The following is a 20,983-nucleotide window of genomic DNA, read 5'->3' on the forward strand; positions in this document are numbered from 1 at the left end:
AAACAGCTGATAGACAAACAGCTGGTAAACAAACAGTTGTTAAACAAACAGCTGTTAAACAAACAGCTGGTAAACAAACAGCTAGTAAACAAACAGCTGACAGACAAACAGCTGATAGACAAACAGCTGGTAAACAAACAGCTGGTAAACAAACAGCTGATAGACAAACAGCTGATAGACAAACAGCTGGTAAACAAACAGCTGGTAAACAAACAGCTGATAGACAAACAGCTGATAAACAAACAGCTGATAAACAAACAGCTGATAGACAAACAGCTGGTAAACAAACAGCTGATAAACAAACAGCTGGTAAACAAACAGCTGGTAAACAAACAGCTGATAGACAAACAGCTGATAGACAAACAGCTGGTAAACAAACAGCTGGTAAACAGCTGATAAACAAACAGCTGATAAACAAACAGCTGATAAACAAACAGCTGGTAAACAAACAGCTGGTAAACAGCTGATATACAAACAGCTGGTAAACAGCTGATAAACAAACAGCTGGTAAACAAACAGCTGATAGACAAACAGCTGATAGACAAACAGCTGATAAACCAACAGTTGGTAAACAACTGATAAACAAACAGCTGGTAAACAGCTGATAGACAAACAGCTGGTAAACAAACAGCTGGTAAACAGCTGATAAACAAACAGCTGGTAAACAAACAGCTGATAGACAAACAGCTGATAAACCAACAGTTGGTAAACAAACAGCTGGTAAACAGCTGATAAACAAACAGCTGGTAAACAAACAGCTGATAGACAAACAGCTGGTAAACAAACAGCTGGTAAACAGCTGATAAACAAACAGCTGATAAACAAACAGCTGATAAACAAACAGCTGATAAACAAACAGCTGGTAAACAGCTGATAAACAAACAGCTGATAGACAAACAGCTGATAGACAAACAGCTGATAAACCAACAGTTGGTAAACAACTGATAAACAAACAGCTGGCAAACAGCTGGTAGACAAACAGCTGATAGACAAACAGCTGGTAAACAAACAGCTGGTAAACAAACAGCTGGTAAACAAACAACTGATAGACAAACAGCTGGTAAACAAACAGCTGGTAAACAAACAGCTGGTAAACAAACAGCTGATAGACAAACAGCTGGTAAACAAACAGCTGATAGACAAACAGCTGGTAAACAAACAGCTGGTAAACAAACAGCTGATAAACAAACAGCTGGTAAACAAACAGCTGATAGACAAACAGCTGGTAAACAAACAGCTGATAGACAAACAGCTGATAAACCAACAGTTGGTAAACAACTGATAAACAAACAGCTGGTAAACAGCTGATAGACAAACAGCTGGGGGGTATTCCTAGAAAGTAGGCCAGGCTATAGCCGGTAAGCGTCGCTTGAACTAGCGCCATCTCCCATTTAAGCCGTAAGTCGTTCCTCAAAGATATTTTAGCTGCATCTCGGTGAGGCTAATCCAAGCGAGGCTTACATAGCCTAGCTTAGTGCGAGTGCACGAGGAACGTAAGAAGCCCTGACAAGTGGAAAGTGGAAAAACGGAGATCTGTGTGAAAAGGAGAGCGAGAAGAGCTGTTATTTTTTCGTCAGCTGAAAAAATAATGCTGATGGAGCTGTATGAGGATTTTAAAAGTGTCATCACCAGAAATGGTAATACAGCTGCGATCAATAAAGCGAAGAAACGGCATGGCTAACAACTGCAGACAGACTAAATGCGCAAGTTATGAAAGTTTCATACCATTGACATTTATTTTACTGTCCTCATGTATTTATGCTCTCCTCTTTGTGTTATAATGTGTTTACATAAAGCATGCTGAATTGTCTCTGTATGAGATGTACAGCACACATATACTGGCCCTGCTCAGTTTATTAATAACCCAATAATCGACACGCATCATCATACTTTGTGACTATATTATCCTGTGTGTGTGACCCACATATTATTTTTTCACTGTTACATCTCAACAGGAGCAATCTTGACAGCCAAAAGCGTACCTGGCAGCAGGTGAAGGTAAAGTACAGGAACATGTTTCAGAGTGGTAAGTAGCCTTTGAAGAAATGTGTTTGTCCAATAAAGAGAGCACCAAACTAGATACAAGAAACTGAAAATAAAAAGATCAAGCTAGAGATTATGAAACTGGAGAGTGATGTTAGTATAAATTCAGATAAAGGAGAATTTGGTGTTGTGAACTGTATTTAATTCTGTTTTCTCTCCACAGCTAGAGAAACATGTAATAATAATTAAACAATTCAACACAACTTGAACTCAAACTTGTCATTATTGTACGGTTCATGCAACGTGTTAGAAATGTGTTTTTTACATTTATATTCACAGTGGGGTGCCATGACCTAACGTGTGGAAAGTTATAAATCATCTCTGTCCATTTAGCCTTCTTACACTTGCTCTGACTTAAACTGCTACTGTGTCAATGCTAAATTATGAAAAGAAGTTCTAACTCAAAGGTCACAACAACAAGGATCAAAGGAAATATGTGTCCCTGTACAGGTCCCTCACTGTGTCAGGAGAAACTGAGTCCTTTCAGGCACTGGAACTCAACGAAGAAAAGACTTGAGCCTGAAAAGTTGTCCACAAGACAAAATGTATAAAATATGAAGTATACTATTAATTTAAGATGGCTCTGTCAGAAGTCAGCCATGGTGCCTGAGAACTTTAAGCAATGAACCTGTATTTAATTTGGCCAAAGGTCATTTCTATCCGTGCCCTTGTTGTAGCATGTGCATGTGCATGTGCATGTGCATGTGCATGTGCATGTGCATGTGCATGTGCATGTGCATGTGCATGCCCTTGTTCCTGGATCAGGATATGGCGTGAGGAGGTACGGCCAGCATGCATAGCCTCTGTCCCCAAGCAGGACACCACTGAACTCTCCTGCAGAATAAGAGAAATGTTGGATGGATATACATGTGTTAAGACTTGGCATTTTGATGCAATATGTGCCTTATATGGCTATCTATAATAAAGTATGACGAGCACTTTAAATTCCTTAAGATGACCTCTACACCTGACCTCTCATTACATTACCAAAATTCTGCCTATGCTACACCTTACTTCAAAAGTACACTCTTTCATGTCAGTAAAATTCTTGCGCCTTGTGCAAACCTCTGTGCCAGTGAGGATGCTCGGAAGATCCTAGAATCATGAACTGATCCCGGCCATTTAGCCTCAATGTTGGAAATGAAATGAGCTCCATCACAGATCATCTGTATGCACGGAGGATAGGAGTCAATGATGAGCTTTCACAGGGCATAAATGTAACATTGCTCAGCGTGACTCACAGGGGGTTGATGTGGTATTTTTCAAAATGAGAAATCCAGTTCAGAGTCTATGGACAATTATCCCCAAGTGTACCTGTACATTTAGGATATGGAAAAATGTTCGGTTTACATAGTCAGCCTCCACGGGTCCAGCAGGGGCCTGGACAATGTGACAATGTTTAAATCCAGACTGAAAACAGTTCTATTTAGATGTGCATATGACACCTGAAAGTATTTTATCTGCACTCTTCACATAATTAAATAATTAATGATTTTTTTGTTTTTTGGAATGATTTTATTGCCTTCTTGTGGTTTTATGTAGCTGTAAAGCACTTTGAATTGCCTTGTGTACGAATTGTGCTCTACACATTGCCTTGGATACGTACATGGGCACAGTGTAGTGCACCGATAACATTAGGGAAGCCTGAGGGAGATGATGAATTTAATGCAAATACTTCAGCCAGTAGGTTGTTTTACATTATCGGCTACTGTAAATGTGGAGCAGCAGCCTGAAAGGACAGAAGTCATATTTTTAATATGGCATGATGTTTTAATTCCTGCGTTTTATCTAATATCTTGTTTGTACAGTCCTTGACTGTTTTGAAAGGAGCTGTCAATAATTTGTATTATTAACATTATTACCTGTCCCCCATTTTTCTGAGTCTGGTCCTACGTGGGTGTAGATCGGATGTTTGTTAGGTATTGATTAGTTTTAATGAATACCATGTTCTCTCTCATTTAATTTCATGTTCAATAGTGTGTATAGTTGCGTTTCTTTAGTTGCACTGGCACCGACTGATTGATTTTTAGAGACAGTGAAAGTGGTGATATGATGATCACAGTTTTTGTTTCGTTTTTTAGACAAGACGAGTTGCGGGAGCGCAGAATTCTTGGTGAACATTTCTTTCCGGAGTCCGTTTCAGCCGTTCGGACATTTTTTGAGTTGCAGCTAAGCTAAGCTTCAACTGTAGCCTGCCCGCGACCAGGCTAGTTCAGCAGCATAAACTACCTTGGTTACTCAGCGGGCGTTCAAAAAAGCCACCTTTATGGAACGGAACTCTCGCTAACTTTAGCCAGAAGTAGCGAAATAAGCCAGGCTTTCCGCTAAGCCAGCTTCTAGGAATACCCCCCTGGTAAACCAACAGTTGGTAAACAACTGATAAACAAACAACTGATAAACAGCTGATAAACAAACAACTGATAAACAGCTGGTAAACACACAGCTGGTAAACAGCTGATAAACAAACAGCTGGTAAACACACAGCTGGTAAACAGCTGATAAACAAACAGCTGGTAAACACACAGCTGGTAAACAGCTGATAAACAAACAGCTGATAGACAAACAGCTGATAAACAAACAACTGATAAACAAACAACTGATAAACAGCTGGTAAACACACAGCTGGTAAACAGCTGATAAACAAACAGCTGGTAAACACACAGCTGGTAAACAGCTGGTAAACACACAGCTGGTAAACACACAGCTGGTAAACAAACAGCTGATAGACAAACAGCTGATAGACAAACAGCTGGTAAACAAACAACTGATAAACAGCTGGTAAACACACAGCTGGTAAACAGCTGATAGACAAACAGCTGGTAAACACACAACTGATAAACACACAGCTGATAAACACACAGCTGATAAACAGCTGGTAAACACACAGCTGGTAAACAGCTGATAAACAAACAGCTGGTAAACAGCTGATAGACAAACAGCTGATAGACAAACAGCTGGTAAACACACAACTGATAAACACACAGCTGATAAACAAACAGCTGATAGACAAACAGCTGATAGACAAACAGCTGGTAAACACACAGCTGGTAAACAAACAGCTGATAAACCAACAGTTGGTAAACAAACAGCTGGTAAACAGCTGATAAACAGCTGATAAACAGCTGATAAATAGCTGATAAATAGCTGATAAACAGCCCAAATGGTGTTGAATGTTACAGGAATAATGAAATGCTTCCTGCAGCCCAGGCTGGAGCAGAGAGGGCGGGTCGTACCATTTCCCTTCTTCATCTGTGGACCCAGAAAGCTCTCCAGACTGTAGGTGACCCCCTTCACCTGCTCCACCTCAGAGTTCTTCACACAACCAAAGTGGAGGATTTTCCCATCAGCTGGAGAGGTCTGCAAAACAGCAGATCATAGAGGTCAGGTGGAGAGAAAAAACAATGAGTTCAATGAGTCCAGATCCAGTTCTACACCCGTTATTTAGGTCCAGGCCCAGTTCTACACCCGTTATTTAGGTCCAGACCCAGTTCTACACCCGTTATTTAGGTCCAGACCCAGTTCTACACCCGTTATTTAGGTCCAGGCCCAGTTCTACACCCGTTATTTAGGTCCAGGCCCAGTTCTACACCCGTTATTTAGGTCCAGACCCAGTTCTACACCCGTTATTTAGGTCCAGGCCCAGTTCTACACCCGTTATTTAGGTCCAGACCCAGTTCTACACTCGTTATTTAGGTCCAGATCCAGTTCTACACCCCTTATTTAGGTCCAGACCCAGTTCTACACCCCTTATTTAGGTCCAGACCCAGTTCTACACTCATTATTTAGGTCCAGACCCAGTTCTACACTCGTTATTTAGGTCCAGACCCAGTTCTACACCCCTTATTTAGGTCCAGACCCAGTTCTACACCCGTTATTTAGGTCCAGACCCAGTTCTACACCCGTTATTTAGGTCCAGGCCCAGTTCTACACCCGTTATTTAGGTCCAGGCCCAGTTCTACACCCGTTATTTAGGTCCAGGCCCAGTTCTACACCCGTTATTTAGGTCCAGGCCCAGTTCTACACCCGTTATTTAGGTCCAGGCCCAGTTCTACACCCGTTATTTAGGTCCAGACCCAGTTCTACACCCGTTATTTAGGTCCAGGCCCAGTTCTACACCCGTTATTTAGGTCCAGACCCAGTTCTACACTCGTTATTTAGGTCCAGATCCAGTTCTACACCCCTTATTTAGGTCCAGACCCAGTTCTACACCCGTTATTTAGGTCCAGACCCAGTTCTACACTCGTTATTTAGGTCCAGACCCAGTTCTACACCCCTTATTTAGGTCCAGACCCAGTTCTACACCCCTTATTTAGGTCCAGACCCAGTTCTACACCCGTTATTTAGGTCCAGATCCAGTTCTACACCCCTTATTTAGGTCCAGACCCAGTTCTACACCCCTTATTTAGGTCCAGACCCAGTTCTACACTCGTTATTTAGGTCCAGATCCAGTTCTACACTCGTTATTTAGGTCCAGACCCAGTTCTACACTCGTTATTTAGGTCCAGATCCAGTTCTACACCCCTTATTTAGGTCCAGACCCAGTTCTACACTCATTATTTAGGTCCAGATCCAGTTCTACACCCTAACCCTTAATCACAGATCCAGTTCTACACCCTCTCCAACAGTCAGATGTATGGGGAAGAAGCTACCAGGCAGGATGCGGCACAAAGTGGTCGGACAGCAGGTTTGAGGCGTCTTCGGAAAAATTCTCCCAGATTTCTGTAGTGATGCAAATCCTCCACTGCCGCCTCCTGAGACAGAGGAACACAAATTAACAAATTATATCTCAAGGCACTTCAATGATACGGTCCAAGCAAATTACAAAAACAATAGACTGAAGTAGAATTCAGGATAAACCAACTGAAGATCGGCTGCTTCTACAGACCTGCATGTTGACCCCGAACGTCCAGATGTACAGAGAGTAGATGGGTTTCCTCAGCCAGTTGGGGAGATCCAGCCCGTTGAGACGACCCCAGGCCCGAGAGAGCAGACGAGTCGGGAAGGAGTGGTACAGCGCCACCTTCAGGAGCAAAGATCAACACCTCTGTGGTCAGATCAATAAACTCTAAGACAGGAAATCCACCCAAACAAAGAGCTACGTCAGCCTGCAGAGGACTGACGGAGGATAAGATGGATGCATTCAGGAAACGGCACAAAGGAAGGAGTCCAAGCCAAGACACGGAGCAACAAACATGGTCAGCACCCTCCCAACAGCCCACCGAAGCCCTTCGCCTGCCGTTCTTACCCGACTGGTCAGAGGCCTCAGAGCATTGACAGACAGGAGGAAACCAAGGAAGGCGATTGGCCGGCGGCGCCAAGCGGCAGGGCGACAGATGCCGTTACCGAGCGCGCTGAGACGGTGACGGAGCGCCAAACGAGGCCCCTGGAGCCTGAACATAAATTCAACGAAATTAAACAAGAATGTGTGGAAGGTTTCGACACAAAAGACCAAGAACTGAAACCAGTGCGCAGTGGGCGGGGCTTAGAAAGAGGTGGAGGAGGAGGAGTCACTAAGATGCTAACCACTACAGCAGAGCTAATATGCTAACGGAGTTTATAACCGCTACAGCAGAGCTAATATGCTAACGGAGTTTATAACCGCTACAGCAGAGATAATATGCTAACGGAGTTTATAACCGCTACAGCAGAGCTAATATGCTAACGGAGCTTTCTTCCTGCAGACTGAGGGGCTGACGGTGTTGTTTGTCTTTGATGCTTAGTAACGTAGTTCTACAACTACAGTGCAGGAAAAGGGACAAAACTCAGAACACAGAGGCAGGATGAGACCTTCTGAGTCCCTCCCTAAAGCTAAAAAGCTGAGAGTCCTTCCTGCATTTAAAAAGCACTTTAACCTGACACAAACCTGCGTTAGCATCCGTCTCTCCAGCCATTGGCTGCTAACTGAGGGATCAGCTGATGTCCATCTCAGATCTACCAGGACAACTAGGTCCACCTGTATGCCGACATCAGCCAATCAGAGGACGTGGCTTGATGCTTTTAGTTAGCAGCTAGCTAACTGGCAACTAGCTAACTGGGTAAGCAGGTTAGCACAGGATCTGCTGATGTCCATCTCAGATCTACCAGAACTACGGTCCACCTGTATGCTGACATCAGCCAATCAGAGGACGTGGCTCGATGCTTTTAGTTAGCAGCTAGCTAACTGGGTTAGCAGGTTAGTACAGGATCAGCTGGAAAGGAGGCTAACAAGGGCTGAGCCAGGTTCCAACTAAAATACCCGACCTGCTAAGGTAGCCGTCACCATGGTGACCACACACTAATCTCCTTTAACCTGGACACCGCCCCCCCCCCCAATAATAAGCTGTGGTCTGACAGCCTCAAACTGAAATCATTTTGGTTTCAACTTTAGGAGTTTTAATTTCAACCGAATGATATTTAAAAACGTTTCTGTATCTAAACATCTCACAGTTACTTCTGAGGTGCTTTAAATAAAAACGTTTAAATCCAGTTTAAACAGTTTAAAGTCATAAAAAACTTTAAAATCTGAGCTGGAACCGTTAAATCCAGTTTAAACCGCCCCTCTGGACCGTTCCTCTCCCACCTGAGTCGCGCGCTCCTTCTCCCACCTGAGTCGCGCGCTCCTCCGCGCCCTGGCCCCTCTTCCTCCTTCTCCTCCATCTCTCTCCTTCTCTCCGTCGGGTGCGCGCCGCCGCCGCCGCACCCCCCGCAGCAGGTCGCGCTCCCGCCGCTCGCGCTGACAGAAGAACCTCACCATGAACGCGAGCTGGCGGCTCGAGGCGGCCGGAGACACATGAGGACGGAGAGGAAGACTCGGAAAGAGAACTGCGTAGTGGGCTCAGCCCGCGAAGAAGAAGAAGAAGAAGAAGAGAACAAGAGATGGGGGCGTGGCCGCTGCGGCTATAAATAGATCAGATAACGGTCGGCTGTTCACTATCGATCCCCTCTGATCATTAATCACTGCCGCCTTACAGCCGCCGTTCCGCCAACAGGAGAAATTAACACATTTATTCAAACTAAACCAGGAAAACAGTCAGAAGGAAACCGAGTGAAAAATAAAGATTTAAGGAGTTGGTGAAATTTTCCATCATAAGTTCTGTCCAATCAGAGCCCGCCTGGCTAATGATTAACCAATCAGATCATGTCATCTGTTTTGACCAATAGGGAGGCAGGGGGGAAGTGAGGAGCGGGGCAGGAAGTCAGAGTGACGTCACCTCAGAATGCAGAGAGCCAATCACTGATCTCGGATCCGTTTCCACCGCTTGTATCTATCTTAAGACGCCTTAACACCTCAGGTGTTTGACCAGAAGTGATGCATGCTGGTCCTCTGCACCTGCTGAGGCCGCCTGTATGGCAGCACAGGGCTGTGATTGGCTGAGGGCTTCCCTGACATCATGGCATGTGGTTATCTTAGTTTAAGATGGCTGACCAAAACAGATTATAATATAATAACTGATATCATTCATAATCCCAGATTCTGGACTATAAAGGATGATAAAGAAATGGCTTAATCATTATCACTATTTAAACTATTCATTCACAGCTTCATGACGTCAGAAACATGTTTTTATCTTCCAGTTTGATTAAAAGTAGCACAACTAAACTAGACCTAACCCTAACCACACAGCTAAAGAAGACGTAAAGAAGACCAAACCCTAACCACACCGCTAAAGAAGACGTAAAGAAGACCTAACCCTAACCACACCGCTAAAGAAGACGTAAAGACCAAACCCTAACCACACAGCTAAAGAAGACGTAAAGAAGACCTAACCCTAACCACACAGCTAAAGAAGACGTAAAGAAGACCTAACCCTAACCACACAGCTAAAGAAGACGTAAAGAAGACCTAACCCTAACCACACAGCTAAAGAAGACGTAAAGACCTAACCCTAACCACACAGCTAAAGAAGACGTAAAGAAGACCTAACCCTAACCACACAGCTAAAGAAGACGTAAAGAAGACCTAACCCTAACCACACAGCTAAAGAAGACGTAAAGAAGACCTAACCCTAACCACACAGCTAAAGAAGACGTAAAGAAGACCAAACCCTAACCACACCGCTAAAGAAGACGTAAAGAAGACCAAACCCTAACCACACTGCTAAAGACGTAAAGAAGACCAAACCCTAACCACACAGCTAAAGAAGACGTAAAGAAGACCAAACCCTAACCACACAGCTAAAGAAGACGTAAAGAAGACCAAACCCTAACCACACAGCTAAAGAAGACGTAAAGAAGACCAAACCCTAACCACACAGCTAAAGAAGACGTAAAGAATATTTACCGAAAACTGCGTCGGAAATGTTAAAGTTGTCGTTTTTATGCTTCGTCCTGCTCAGACTGACTGAGACGTTTGGAACTATTGAGTCTCACAGGAACCATGTGACAGCGGTGACATCACAGCGTGTCTGGCCCCGCCCCCAACAGGAAGCCTACCTGTGTGGATGAGGCCAAAGGGGGCGGAGTCCCATCGTCCTGTCGGCTTTTCCTCTGGTAGTGCTGGTAACCAAGGTAACCACTTCCCGTCACAACGAGGAGGGGGAGGGGCCGGGGCCGGGGCAAGAGGCCACGACCTGAGGCGACAGAAGCAGCTGATTGGTCCAGAGCTGTGATTACATCATCAAGGTGCTGCAGAGGGAGTGAAGGGACTCACCGGAGGTCAGGCTGCGGTTCTGGGTCCATCTGAACATCAAGATTCTGAAACAAAAACAGAACCGAGCTTCAAACGGGCTCAGACACCAATGGAACCGAGCTTCAAACGGGCTCAGAACCGAGCTTCAAACGGGCTCAGACACTAACAGAACCGAGCTTCAAACGGGCTCAGACACCAACAGAACCGAGCTTCAAACGGGCTCAGAACCGAGCTTCAAACGGGCTCAGACACTAACAGAACCGAGCTTCAAACGGGCTTTAAACGGGCTCAGACACCAATAGAACCGGGCTTCAAACGGGCTCAGACACCAATAGAACCGAGCTTCAAACGGGCTCAGACACCAACAGAACCGAGCTTCAAACGGGCTCAGAACCGAGCTTCAAACGGGCTCAGACACTAACAGAACCGAGCTTCAAACGGGCTCAGACACCAACAGAACCGAGCTTCAAACGGGCTCAGAACCGAGCTTCAAACGGGCTCAGACACTAACAGAACCGAGCTTCAAACGGGCTCAGACACCAACGGAACCGAGCTTCAAACGGGCTCAGACACCAACGGAACCGAGCTTCAAACGGGCTCAGAACCGAGCTTCAAACGGGCTCAGACACTAACAGAACCGAGCTTCAAACGGGCTCAGAAACCAACAGAACCGAGCTTCAAACGGGCTCAGAACCGAGCTTCAAACGGGCTCAGACACTAACAGAACCGAGCTTCAAACGGGCTCAGACACCAACGGAACAGAGCTTCAAACGGGCTCAGACACCAACGGAACCGAGCTTCAAACGGGCTCAGACACCAACGGAACCGAGCTTCAAACGGGCTCAGACACCAACGGAACAGAGCTTCAAACGGGCTCAGACACCAACGGAACCGAGCTTCAAACGGGCTCAGACACCAACGGAACCGAGCTTCAAACGGGCTCAGAACCGAGCTTCAAACGGGCTCAGACACCAACAGAACCGAGCTTCAAACGGGCTCCGAACCGAGCTTTAAACGGGCTCAGACGCCAACGGAACCGAGCTTCAAACGGGCTCAGACGCCAACGGAACCGAGCTTCAAACGGGCTCAGACGCCAACGGAACCGAGCTTCAAACGGGCTCAGACGCCAACGGAACCGAGCTTCAAACGGGCTCAGACGCCAACAGAACCGAGCTTCAAACGGGCTCCGAACCGAGCTTTAAACGGGCTCAGACGCCAACGTAACCGAGCTTCAAACGGGCTCAGACGCCAACGGAACCGAGCTTCAAACGGGCTCAGACGCCAACGGAACCGAGCTTCAAACGGGCTCAGACACCAACGGAACCGAGCTTCAAACGGGCTCAGACACCAACAGAACCGAGCTTCAAACGGGCTCCGAACCGAGCTTTAAACGGGCTCAGACGCCAATGGAACCGAGCTTTAAACGGGCTCAGACGCCAACGGAACCGAGCTTCAAACGGGCTCAGACGCCAACGGAACCGAGCTTCAAACGGGCTCAGACGCCAACGGAACCGAGCTTCAAACGGGCTCAGACGCCAACAGAACCGAGTTACAAACGGGCTCAGAACCGAGCTTCAAACGGGCTCAGACACCAACGGAACCGAGCTTCAAACGGGCTCAGACACTAACAGAGCCGAGCTTCAAACGGGCTCAGACGCCAACGGAACCGAGCTTCAAACGGGCTCAGACACCAACAGAACCGAGCTTCAAACGGGCTCAGACGCCAACGGAACCGAGCTTCAAACGGGCTCAGACACCAACAGAACCGAGCTTCAAACGGGCTCAGACACTAACAGAACCCAGCTTCAAACGGGTTCAGACAATAACGTAACCGAGCTTCAAACGGGCTCAGACACTAACAGAACCGAGCTTCAAACGGGTTCAGACACTAACAGAACCGAGCTTCAAACGGGCTCAGACACTAACGAAACCGAGCTTCAAACGGGCTCAGACACTAACAGAACCGAGCTTCAAACGGGTTCAGACACTAACGGAACCGAGCTTCAAACGGGCTCAGACACTAACAGAACAGAGCTTCAAACGGGCTCAGACACTAACGGAACCGAGCTTCAAACGGGCTCAGACGCCAACAGAACCGAGCTACAAACGGGCTCAGACACCAATGGAACCGAGCTTCAAACGGGCTCAGACGCCAACGGAACCGAGCTTCAAACGGGCTCAGACGCCAACAGAACCGAGCTACAAACGGGCTCAGACACCAACAGAACCGAGCTTCAAACGGGCTCAGACACTAACGGAACCGAGCTTCAAACGGGCTCAGACACCAATGGAACCGAGCTTCAAACGGGCTCAGACGCCAACCAAACCGAGCTTCAAATGGGCTCAGACACTAACGGAACCGAGCTTCAAACGGGCTCAGACACTAACGGAACCAAGCTTCAAACGGGCTCAGACGCCAACGGAACCGAGCTTCAAACGGGCTCAGACGCCAACAGAACCGAGCTACAAACGGGCTCAGACACCAACGGAACCGAGCTTCAAACGGGCTCAGACGCCAACCAAACCGAGCTTCAAAGGGGCTCAGACGCCAACGGAACCAAGCTTCAAACGGGCTCAGACGCCAACAGAACCGAGCTTCAAACGGGCTCAGACGCCAACGGAACCAAGCTTCAAACGGGCTCAGACGCCAACCAAACCGAGCTTCAAACGGGCTCATACGCCAACGAAACCGAGCTACAAACGGGCTCAGACACTAACGGAACCAAGCTTCAAACGGGCTCAGACACTAACAGAACCGAGCTTCAAACGGGTTCAGACACTAACGGAACCGAGCTTCAAACGGGCTCAGACACTAACAGAACCGAGCTTCAAACGGGTTCAGATACTAACGGAACCGAGCTTCAAACGGGCTCAGACACTAACGGAACCGAGCTTCAAACGGGCTCAGACACTAACGGAACCGAGCCTCAAACGGGCTCAGACACTAACAGAACAGAGCTTCAAACGGGCTCAGACACTAACGGAACCGAGCTTCAAACGGGCTCAGACGCCAACGGAACCAAGCTTCAAACGGGCTCAGACGCCAACCAAACCGAGCTTCAAACGGGCTCAGACGCCAACGAAACCGAGCTACAAACGGGCTCAGACACTAACGGAACCAAGCTTCAAACGGGCTCAGACACTAACAGAACCGAGCTTCAAACGGGTTCAGACACTAACGGAACCGAGCTTCAAACGGGCTCAGATACTAACGGAACCGAGCTTCAAACGGGCTCAGACACTAACGGAACCGAGCTTCAAATGGGCTCAGACACTAACGGAACAGAGCTTCAAACGGGCTCAGACACTAACGGAACCGAGCTTCAAACGGGCTCAGACACCAATGGAACCGAGCTTCAAACGGGCTCAGACGCCAACGGAACCGAGCTTCAAACGGGCTCAGACGCCAACAGAACCGAGCTACAAACGGGCTCAGACACTAACGGAACCGAGCTTCAAACGGGCTCAGACGCCAACGGAACCGAGCTTCAAACGGGCTCAGACACCAACAGAACCGAGCTTCAAACGGGCTCAGACACTAACAGAACCCAGCTTCAAACGGGTTCAGACAATAACGTAACCGAGCTTCAAACGGGCTCAGACACTAACAGAACCGAGCTTCAAACGGGTTCAGACACTAACAGAACCGAGCTTCAAACGGGCTCAGACACTAACAGAACCGAGCTTCAAACGGGCTCAGACACCAACGAAACCGAGCTACAAACGGGCTCAGACGCCAACGGAACCGAGCTTCAAACGGGCTCAGACACTAACAGAACCGAGCTTCAAACGGGTTCAGATACTAACGGAACCGAGCTTCAAACGGGCTCAGACACTAACGGAACCGAGCTTCAAACGGGCTCAGACACTAACGGAACCGAGCCTCAAACGGGCTCAGACACTAACAGAACAGAGCTTCAAACGGGCTCAGACACTAACGGAACCGAGCTTCAAACGGGCTCAGACACCAATGGAACCGAGCTTCAAACGGGCTGAGACGCCAACGGAACCGAGCTTCAAACGGGCTCAGACGCCAACAGAACCGAGCTACAAACGGGCTCAGACACCAACAGAACCGAGCTTCAAACGGGCTCAGACACTAACGGAACCGAGCTTCAAACGGGCTCAGACACCAACGGAACCGAGCTTCAAACGGGCTCAGACACTAACGGAACCGAGCTTCAAACGGGCTCAGAACCGAGCTTCAAACGGGCTCAGACACCAACGGAACCGAGCTTCAAACGGGCTCAGACGCCAACGGAACCGAGCTTCAAACGGGCTCAGACACTAACAGAACAGAGCTTCAAACGGGCTCAGACGCCAACCAAACCGAGCTTCAAATGGGCTCAGACGCCAACAGAACCGAGCTTCAAATGGGCTCAGACACCAACGGAACCGAGCTTCAAACGGGCTCAGACGCCAACGGAACCGAGCTTCAAACGGGCTCAGACACTAACAGAACAGAGCTTCAAACGGGCTCAGACGCCAACCAAACCGAGCTTCAAATGGGCTCAGACGCCAACAGAACCGAGCTTCAAACGGGCTCAGACGCCAACAGAACCGAGCTTCAAACGGGCTCAGACGCCAACGGAACAGAGCTTCAAACGGGCTCAGACACCAACGGAACCGAGCTTCAAACGGGCTCAGACGCCAACGGAACCGAGCTTCAAACGGGCTCAGACACTAACAGAACAGAGCTTCAAACGGGCTCAGACGCCAACCAAACCGAGCTTCAAATGGGCTCAGACGCCAACAGAACCGAGCTTCAAATGGGCTCAGACACCAACGGAACCGAGCTTCAAACGGGCTCAGACGCCAACGGAACCGAGCTTCAAACGGGCTCAGACACTAACAGAACAGAGCTTCAAACGGGCTCAGACGCCAACCAAACCGAGCTTCAAATGGGCTCAGACGCCAACAGAACCGAGCTTCAAATGGGCTCAGACACCAACGGAACCGAGCTTCAAACGGGCTCAGACACTAACAGAACAGAGCTTCAAACGGGCTCAGACGCCAACCAAACCGAGCTTCAAATGGGCTCAGACGCCAACAGAACAGAGCTTCAAAAGGGCTCAGACGCCAACAGAACCGAGCTTCAAAAGGGCTCAGACGCCAACAGAACCGAGCTTCAAACGGGCTCAGACGCCAACAGAACCGAGCTTCAAACGGGCTCAGACGCCAACCAAACCGAGCTTCAAAAGGGCTCAGACGCCAACAGAACCGAGCTTCAAACGGGCTCAGACGCCAACCAAACCGAGCTTCAAACGGGCTCAGACACCAACAGAACCGAGCTTCAAACGGGCTCAGACGCCAACCAAACCGAGCTTCAAAAGGGCTCAGACGCCAACAGAACCGAGCTTCAAACGGGCTCAGACGCCAACAGAACCGAGCTTCAAACGGGCTCAGACGCCAACGGAACCGAGCTTCAAACGGGCTCAGAACCGAGCTTCAAACGGGCTCAGACACTAACGGAACCGAGCTTCAAACGGGCTCAGACACCAACGGAACCGAGCTTCAAACGGGCTCAGACACTAACGGAACCGAGCTTCAAACGGGCTCAGACGCCAACGGAACCGAGCTTCAAACGGGCTCAGACACTAACAGAACAGAGCTTCAAACGGGCTCAGACGCCAACAGAACCGAGCTTCAAATGGGCTCAGACGCCAACCAAACCGAGCTTCAAACGGGCTCAGACACTAACAGAACAGAGCTTCAAACGGGCTCAGACACCAACAGAACCGAGCTTCAAACGGGCTCAGACACTAACAGAACAGAGCTTCAAACGGGCTCAGACACTAACAGAACAGAGCTTCAAACGGGCTCAGACGCCAACCAAACCGAGCTTCAAATGGGCTCAGACGCCAACAGAACCGAGCTTCAAATGGGCTCAGACACTAACAGAACCGAGCTTCAAACGGGCTCAGACACTAACAGAACAGAGCTTCAAACGGGCTCAGACGCCAACCAAACCGAGCTTCAAATGGGCTCAGACGCCAACAGAACCGAGCTTCAAATGGGCTCAGACACTAACAGAACCGAGCTTCAAATGGGCTCAGACGCCAACCAAACCGAGCTTCAAACGGGCTCAGACACTAACAGAACAGAGCTTCAAACGGGCTCAGACGCCAACAGAACCGAGCTTCAAACGGGCTCAGACGCCAACAGAACCGAGCTTCAAACGGGCTCAGACACTAACAGAACAGAGCTTCAAACGGGCTCAGACGCCAACGGAACCGAGCTTCAAACGGGCTCAGACGCCAACGGAACCGAGCTTCAAACGGGATCAGACGCCAACGGAACCGAGCTTCAAACGGGCTCAGACGCCAACGGAACCGAGCTTCAAACGGGCTCAGACGCCAACGGAACCGAGCTTCAAACGGGCTCAGACGCCAACGGAACCGAGCTTCAAACGGGCTCAGACGCCAACAGAACCGAGCTTCAAACGGGCTCAGACGCCAACAGAACCGAGCTTCAAACGGGCTCAGACGCCAACGGAACCGAGCTTCAAACGGGCTCAGACGCCAACGGAACCAAGCTTCAAACGGGCTCAGACGCCAACGGAACCGAGCTTCAAACGGGCTCAGACGCCAACAGAACCGAGCTTCAAACGGGCTCAGACGCCAACAGAACCGAGCTTCAAACGGGCTCAGACGCCAACCAAACCGAGCTTCAAAAGGGCTCAGACGCCAACAGAACCGAGCTTCAAACGGGCTCAGACGCCAACAGAACCGAGCTTCAAACGGGCTCAGACGCCAACGGAACCGAGCTTCAAACGGGCTCAGAACCGAGCTTCAAACGGGCTCAGACACTAACGGAACCGAGCTTCAAATGGGCTCAGACGCCAACCAAACCGAGCTTCAAACGGGCTCAGACGCCAACAGAACCGAGCTTCAAATGGGCTCAGACGCCAACCAAACCGAGCTTCAAACGGGCTCAGACGCCAACGGAACCGAGCTTCAAACGGGCTCAGACACTAACAGAACAGAGCTTCAAACGGGCTCAGACGCCAACCAAACCGAGCTTCAAATGGGCTCAGACGCCAACAGAACCGAGCTTCAAATGGGCTCAGACACCAACGGAACCGAGCTTCAAACGGGCTCAGACGCCAACGGAACCGAGCTTCAAACGGGCTCAGACACTAACAGAACAGAGCTTCAAACGGGCTCAGACGCCAACCAAACCGAGCTTCAAATGGGCTCAGACGCCAACAGAACCGAGCTTCAAATGGGCTCAGACACCAACGGAACCGAGCTTCAAACGGGCTCAGACACTAACAGAACAGAGCTTCAAACGGGCTCAGACGCCAACCAAACCGAGCTTCAAATGGGCTCAGACGCCAACAGAACAGAGCTTCAAAAGGGCTCAGACGCCAACAGAACCGAGCTTCAAAAGGGCTCAGACGCCAACAGAACCGAGCTTCAAACGGGCTCAGACGCCAACAGAACCGAGCTTCAAACGGGCTCAGACGCCAACCAAACCGAGCTTCAAAAGGGCTCAGACGCCAACAGAACCGAGCTTCAAACGGGCTCAGACGCCAACCAAACCGAGCTTCAAACGGGCTCAGACACCAACAGAACCGAGCTTCAAACGGGCTCAGACGCCAACCAAACCGAGCTTCAAAAGGGCTCAGACGCCAACAGAACCGAGCTTCAAACGGGCTCAGACGCCAACAGAACCGAGCTTCAAACGGGCTCAGACGCCAACGGAACCGAGCTTCAAACGGGCTCAGAACCGAGCTTCAAACGGGCTCAGACACTAACGGAACCGAGCTTCAAACGGGCTCAGACACCAACGGAACCGAGCTTCAAACGGGCTCAGACACTAACGGAACCGAGCTTCAAACGGGCTCAGACGCCAACGGAACCGAGCTTCAAACGGGCTCAGACACTAACAGAACAGAGCTTCAAACGGGCTCAGACGCCAACAGAACCGAGCTTCAAATGGGCTCAGACGCCAACCAAACCGAGCTTCAAACGGGCTCAGACACTAACAGAACAGAGCTTCAAACGGGCTCAGACACCAACAGAACCGAGCTTCAAACGGGCTCAGACACTAACAGAACAGAGCTTCAAACGGGCTCAGACACTAACAGAACAGAGCTTCAAACGGGCTCAGACGCCAACCAAACCGAGCTTCAAATGGGCTCAGACGCCAACAGAACCGAGCTTCAAATGGGCTCAGACACTAACAGAACCGAGCTTCAAACGGGCTCAGACACTAACAGAACAGAGCTTCAAACGGGCTCAGACGCCAACCAAACCGAGCTTCAAATGGGCTCAGACGCCAACAGAACCGAGCTTCAAATGGGCTCAGACACTAACAGAACCGAGCTTCAAATGGGCTCAGACGCCAACCAAACCGAGCTTCAAACGGGCTCAGACACTAACAGAACAGAGCTTCAAACGGGCTCAGACGCCAACAGAACCGAGCTTCAAACGGGCTCAGACGCCAACAGAACCGAGCTTCAAACGGGCTCAGACACTAACAGAACAGAGCTTCAAACGGGCTCAGACGCCAACGGAACCGAGCTTCAAACGGGCTCAGACGCCAACGGAACCGAGCTTCAAACGGGATCAGACGCCAACGGAACCGAGCTTCAAACGGGCTCAGACGCCAACGGAACCGAGCTTCAAACGGGCTCAGACGCCAACGGAACCGAGCTTCAAACGGGCTCAGACGCCAACGGAACCGAGCTTCAAACGGGCTCAGACGCCAACGGAACCGAGCTTCAAACGGGCTCAGACGCCAACAGAACCGAGCTTCAAACGGGCTCAGACGCCAACAGAACCGAGCTTCAAACGGGCTCAGACGCCAACGGAACCGAGCTTCAAACGGGCTCAGACGCCAACGGAACCAAGCTTCAAACGGGCTCAGACGCCAACGGAACCGAGCTTCAAACGGGCTCAGACGCCAACAGAACCGAGCTTCAAACGGGCTCAGACGCCAACAGAACCGAGCTTCAAACGGGCTCAGACGCCAACCAAACCGAGCTTCAAAAGGGCTCAGACGCCAACAGAACCGAGCTTCAAACGGGCTCAGACGCCAACAGAACCGAGCTTCAAACGGGCTCAGACGCCAACGGAACCGAGCTTCAAACGGGCTCAGAACCGAGCTTCAAACGGGCTCAGACACTAACGGAACCGAGCTTCAAACGGGCTCAGACACCAACGGAACCGAGCTTCAAACGGGCTCAGACACTAACGGAACCGAGCTTCAAACGGGCTCAGACGCCAACGGAACCGAGCTTCAAACGGGCTCAGACACTAACAGAACAGAGCTTCAAACGGGCTCAGACGCCAACAGAACCGAGCTTCAAATGGGCTCAGACGCCAACCAAACCGAGCTTCAAACGGGCTCAGACACTAACAGAACAGAGCTTCAAACGGGCTCAGACACCAACAGAACCGAGCTTCAAACGGGCTCAGACACTAACAGAACAGAGCTTCAAACGGGCTCAGACACTAACAGAACAGAGCTTCAAACGGGCTCAGACGCCAACCAAACCGAGCTTCAAATGGGCTCAGACGCCAACAGAACCGAGCTTCAAATGGGCTCAGACACTAACAGAACCGAGCTTCAAACGGGCTCAGACACTAACAGAACAGAGCTTCAAACGGGCTCAGACGCCAACCAAACCGAGCTTCAAATGGGCTCAGACGCCAACAGAACCGAGCTTCAAATGGGCTCAGACACTAACAGAACCGAGCTTCAAATGGGCTCAGACGCCAACCAAACCGAGCTTCAAACGGGCTCAGACACTAACAGAACAGAGCTTCAAACGGGCTCAGACGCCAACAGAACCGAGCTTCAAACGGGCTCAGACGCCAACAGAACCGAGCTTCAAACGGGCTCAGACACTAACAGAACAGAGCTTCAAACGGGCTCAGACGCCAACGGAACCGAGCTTCAAACGGGCTCAGACGCCAACGGAACCGAGCTTCAAACGGGCTCAGACGCCAACGGAACCGAGCTTCAAACGGGATCAGACGCCAACGGAACCGAGCTTCAAACGGGCTCAGACGCCAACGGAACCGAGCTTCAAACGGGCTCAGACGCCAACGGAACCGAGCTTCAAACGGGCTCAGACGCCAACGGAACCGAGCTTCAAACGGGCTCAGACGCCAACGGAACCGAGCTTCAAACGGGCTCAGACGCCAACAGAACCGAGCTTCAAACGGGCTCAGACGCCAACGGAACCGAGCTTCAAACGGGCTCAGACGCCAACGGAACCGAGCTTCAAACGGGCTCAGACGCCAACGGAACCAAGCTTCAAACGGGCTCAGACGCCAACGGAACCGAGCTTCAAACGGGCTCAGACGCCAACAGAACCGA

The 20,983-nt window shown here is 49.7% G+C and overlaps 1 protein-coding gene across 5 annotated transcripts in view; it reads right to left on the reverse strand.

Annotated features, from left to right (window-relative positions):
• The window catches only part of pisd (phosphatidylserine decarboxylase), a 44,385-nt gene that overhangs the window by 22,178 nt on the left and 1,224 nt on the right, over positions 1-20,983 (reverse strand). For 2 of the 5 annotated variants that reach the window (XM_075455739.1, XM_075455742.1), the window contains exons 2-6: positions 10,673-10,716; positions 10,456-10,592; positions 6,929-7,063; positions 6,693-6,794; positions 5,277-5,400 (exon numbers count right to left, since the gene is read on the reverse strand). In XM_075455739.1, the coding sequence (XP_075311854.1) occupies positions 5,277-5,400; positions 6,693-6,794; positions 6,929-7,063; positions 10,456-10,592; positions 10,673-10,716 (542 nt within the window). Of the gene's footprint in view, positions 1-5,276; positions 5,401-6,692; positions 6,795-6,928; positions 7,064-7,288; positions 7,434-8,602; positions 9,041-10,455; positions 10,593-10,672; positions 10,717-20,983 lie in introns of those variants that run through there. The other 3 variants (XM_075455741.1, XM_075455738.1, XM_075455740.1) reach the window with 3 other exon arrangements.

This window comes from Odontesthes bonariensis, chromosome 22 (genome assembly GCF_027942865.1).
Source record: "Odontesthes bonariensis isolate fOdoBon6 chromosome 22, fOdoBon6.hap1, whole genome shotgun sequence".
Lineage (NCBI taxonomy): Eukaryota > Metazoa > Chordata > Actinopteri > Atheriniformes > Atherinopsidae > Odontesthes > Odontesthes bonariensis.